Here is a 3,305-nt window from a genome sequence, read left to right as displayed (position 1 = left end):
AATTTTCCTGTGAAAATAAGTCCTCAGGTAGTCTGGATTGGTGCATTTAGTTTTTTTTGTCTCCTAGCCAGTCATGTATTTTCATCTTCACAGAAATACAATATTTAGGAGTCTTTGTGCTACGCATAGCACAGTAGTAACAATCTTATTCCAGCTGTCACTCCAACTAGAATCAGTTTGTTGACTATCACACAGAGCTCCAATATTTAAAGCACTAAAATGCTTTTAGAGTTTTGTTCTCTTGAATATCCCAAAAGGAAACAGAACCATCTCTGATTATGGCCGATTGACTCAACTCATTTTTTTTTGGACAAGGCATCACAAAAACATCACATGAGCTTTTGATAGTTTGTATGGTATATGCTGATAAACATTTCAGAGGTAATTTTTGCATTTTGATTCATATAGGTTTCAGAAGCAAGTAAGGTTAATGATAAAGTTCAGTTCTTTCCTTGTCCTCCTCATCTTCAGAATCAGTATCATCATTGTAGAAGTGAATTGTGGCTTGAACTGGAAAACTTGACAGAACCGTCTCTCCAATGTTGTGTAGATACTTTTTGGATTTTGATTTGGGCAAGTAGAGTCTGCTAAAAAATATAATGCAAATTAAAAAACATGACAAAAATATGTGAATCCTTCCAGACTGACAAGCTTACGTATTAAAAGCTAATTATTTTCCTTTTCTTTTTGAAAGAGTGAGTCCTCTGCATTCTTAAAGGTTTCTCCCTAAAAGTCACAAATCACCAACAGCTAGCAGATACTTTTGATGCTAAAAGTGAATACTTATTTACATTTACCTGTCTTTGGAGTCTGTCGAATATTGGGTCAGGCAGAGGTCTCTATTTGACAAAATGCTGCTACTGAAGAAAGTTGAGCAAGTGTGATTTTTCTAGAACTGTGTGGAATGCATAGATAGATGAGAATCTGAGGGATGCTGGTTTCTGATGTTGAGTACTTTGTCCAAGTGATACAGGAAGTTTGGCATCCTTTACTGGTGCAGAGTTAAGGTCATTATGTGTTGTCTGCTAGACAGCTGGTTTTACTGACTTGGTGACTATTTTGGGTGGAGGAGCAGGACAAGGTATGTACAGTTAGCTATTTTAACTGTTTATGTCCCCACTTTTGTAATTTTGTATTAGGCATGTTCAGCATGCAGCTTTAATTCACTTTGTATTTTTGCATCAATTAAATTAAGGGGTAAATAAAATCTGCCAAGGTAATATTTTTCAGATAACTGTCTACTTTTTGTGATTAGCATGTTGCTTCTGATACTGCTTATTTTGTGCATCTTCTCAGTTAAATTACATGGCTTGACATTGTCATAGAGGGAATTTGTTGTAGAAGAATAGAAAAAAAGCAAATTTAACTTTTTGGTATCAATCATTACGATTAATCTCACCTCACTGGATGCTGAAAACCCAAAGCTCCTTTTGATCTAAAATTTCTCTGATCACCAGGCTGTAAAGACACACAAATAATTTAGAAAACAATGACACCATAAAAGTTCAGTATGAAAAATGTATTAGATAATCTAGTCCTGTGAGCAGCTTCTGTCTGTGGCATGTGGCATATTGAGGAGGGAACAAGCAGCACAGTGGCTGATAGGGCAAGAAGCAGAAAGCAGAGCATCAGATCAGGCTTTAATTGACAAAGGGAAGAGTCTAGCCAACATGATTACAGAAAAAATAAGTTTAAAAACATAAACTTTCGGGTGTAAATAATGCCAGGTTCATCAGTAGCAATTAAAACACACAAAATAACTTTTGAAACATCTCATCATTTTGTCATGCCATATTGTAAGTAATCTTTTAACATGGACTTTTGCTCCTTTATAATGTTGCAAAGAAATAATTAAATTTCATATGCTGGTCCCGCTCACCTGATTTAGGTCAGGGTCACACAAGTTAATATCCATCCCCCTTAGAAATCAGCATAAACTGTCTCTAGTGGTGTCCACTAAATCCCACAAGTGGGCTGACCAAGGACCACAATATTACACAGGGAATAAGTAATTCATTATTTTTTAAGTTTACATTTGTGTTATACTTTCCTAGAAAGCTATGTTTGAATTTGTAGGTACCCTTTTCTGATAAAATGCCATGGTTATGATTTAGAGATTTATAAAATGTAAGTATCTTCAGTCATAGAAATAATATTTATAAGCTGACTGAAAAACTATGAATGTTTTCTAGTGTCAGCAAAAGAAGACACCGTATATTTGCAAAACATATAGTTGAAAGTGAGAAACCTGACCGAGATTAGTAACTTGAAAAACAGTTTGTTCACAAAGCAAAGAATAAATCATATAAAACATTTATCTGTTTAGAAGTGAAGGTTAGTAGCAGTTCATACCAAACTTTTGAAAAGTACAATATCAGAGAAAGAGAGAGCAAGAGATTCCCTCTTCGCCAATAAGATTCGTTAGTCTAGAGAGAGGTACACTAGTCTAGGAGCAAGTAAATTACATATCTCTCTTATTGTTATTACTTCTGTACAGTTCTCAACCCCTAGTGCTGATAAAGGCCTCTTATCCTTACTGGAGACTTGACAACCCATGTTTCTTTGGGTGAATAAGCTGGTCTAATAAAAGATATCAGATTCACCCAAAGAACCTTGTCTGCCTAGATATATGCAATGTATTTGAAAAAGTTAGCTAAATTTACATGAGTCGTGGATATGCAACCAACAAAAATCTTAAGAGCTATATATAATCAGTAACCAAGCAATTTTGAACATAGCTGTCACAGAGCACCTCGGTGCTCTGCTCCTAGAGGGGAGAAACTGCCAGGGAGAGAGACAGAGCCCTGGCAGGTTATAACGAGCCCAGCTGAGTGTTGCCAGGGTAACGAGCCCAGCTGCGGGTTGCCAGGGCAGCTAAGGGGAGCCAGCTGCCTGTAGGAGGCAGGGCCTGGCCCTTATAAAGCCCAGGGCTGAGACCAGGTGGGCAGTTCCCTGCCAGCAACCGGAGAGGCTGGAGCTCCTTTGGCTGAGATATAGCAAGAGGCCTGACTTGCAAGTACAGCTCACTATAGCCCTGAGAGGATTGGGCACTATGGTTTAGCCAGGAGGCTCTAGTTTATGTTCAGGCTTGCATATTACACCGGAGGCTTGGGTGAGGCTGTAGGGGTTGGAGGAGGCCTCATAGGGACCCCAGAGGTGTGGGGCCCCTGAGTGCAACCAGTGGGTTTTGGGTGGGGAACAGACCCTGGGTTGTATACGGGGTACATAGAACCTAGCCCCAGAGTGGGGCAGTATTGGGAAGCCCGAGGTGGGCACGGCAAGCCCTAGAGAGGGGGAGTGCCATA

At 39.2% G+C, this 3,305-nt stretch overlaps 1 protein-coding gene across 1 annotated transcript in view; it reads right to left on the bottom strand.

Moving 5' to 3' along the window:
* Window positions 1-358: 358 nt before the first annotated feature.
* RIPPLY3 (ripply transcriptional repressor 3) overlaps window positions 359-3,305 on the bottom strand; it is a 7,173-nt gene continuing 4,226 nt past the window's right edge. The window contains exons 3-4 of the mRNA XM_025212070.1: window positions 1,400-1,458; window positions 359-587 (exon numbers count right to left, since the gene is read on the bottom strand). Of these exons, the coding sequence (XP_025067855.1) occupies window positions 428-587; window positions 1,400-1,458 (219 nt within the window). The 3' untranslated portion in view covers window positions 359-427. The remainder of the gene's footprint in view (window positions 588-1,399; window positions 1,459-3,305) is intronic.

This window comes from Alligator sinensis, unplaced genomic scaffold (genome assembly GCF_000455745.1).
Source record: "Alligator sinensis unplaced genomic scaffold, ASM45574v1 scaffold69_1, whole genome shotgun sequence".
In the NCBI taxonomy this organism is placed as follows: Eukaryota; Metazoa; Chordata; order Crocodylia; family Alligatoridae; genus Alligator; species Alligator sinensis.
This window is presented reverse-complemented; position numbering and strand designations above follow the sequence as displayed.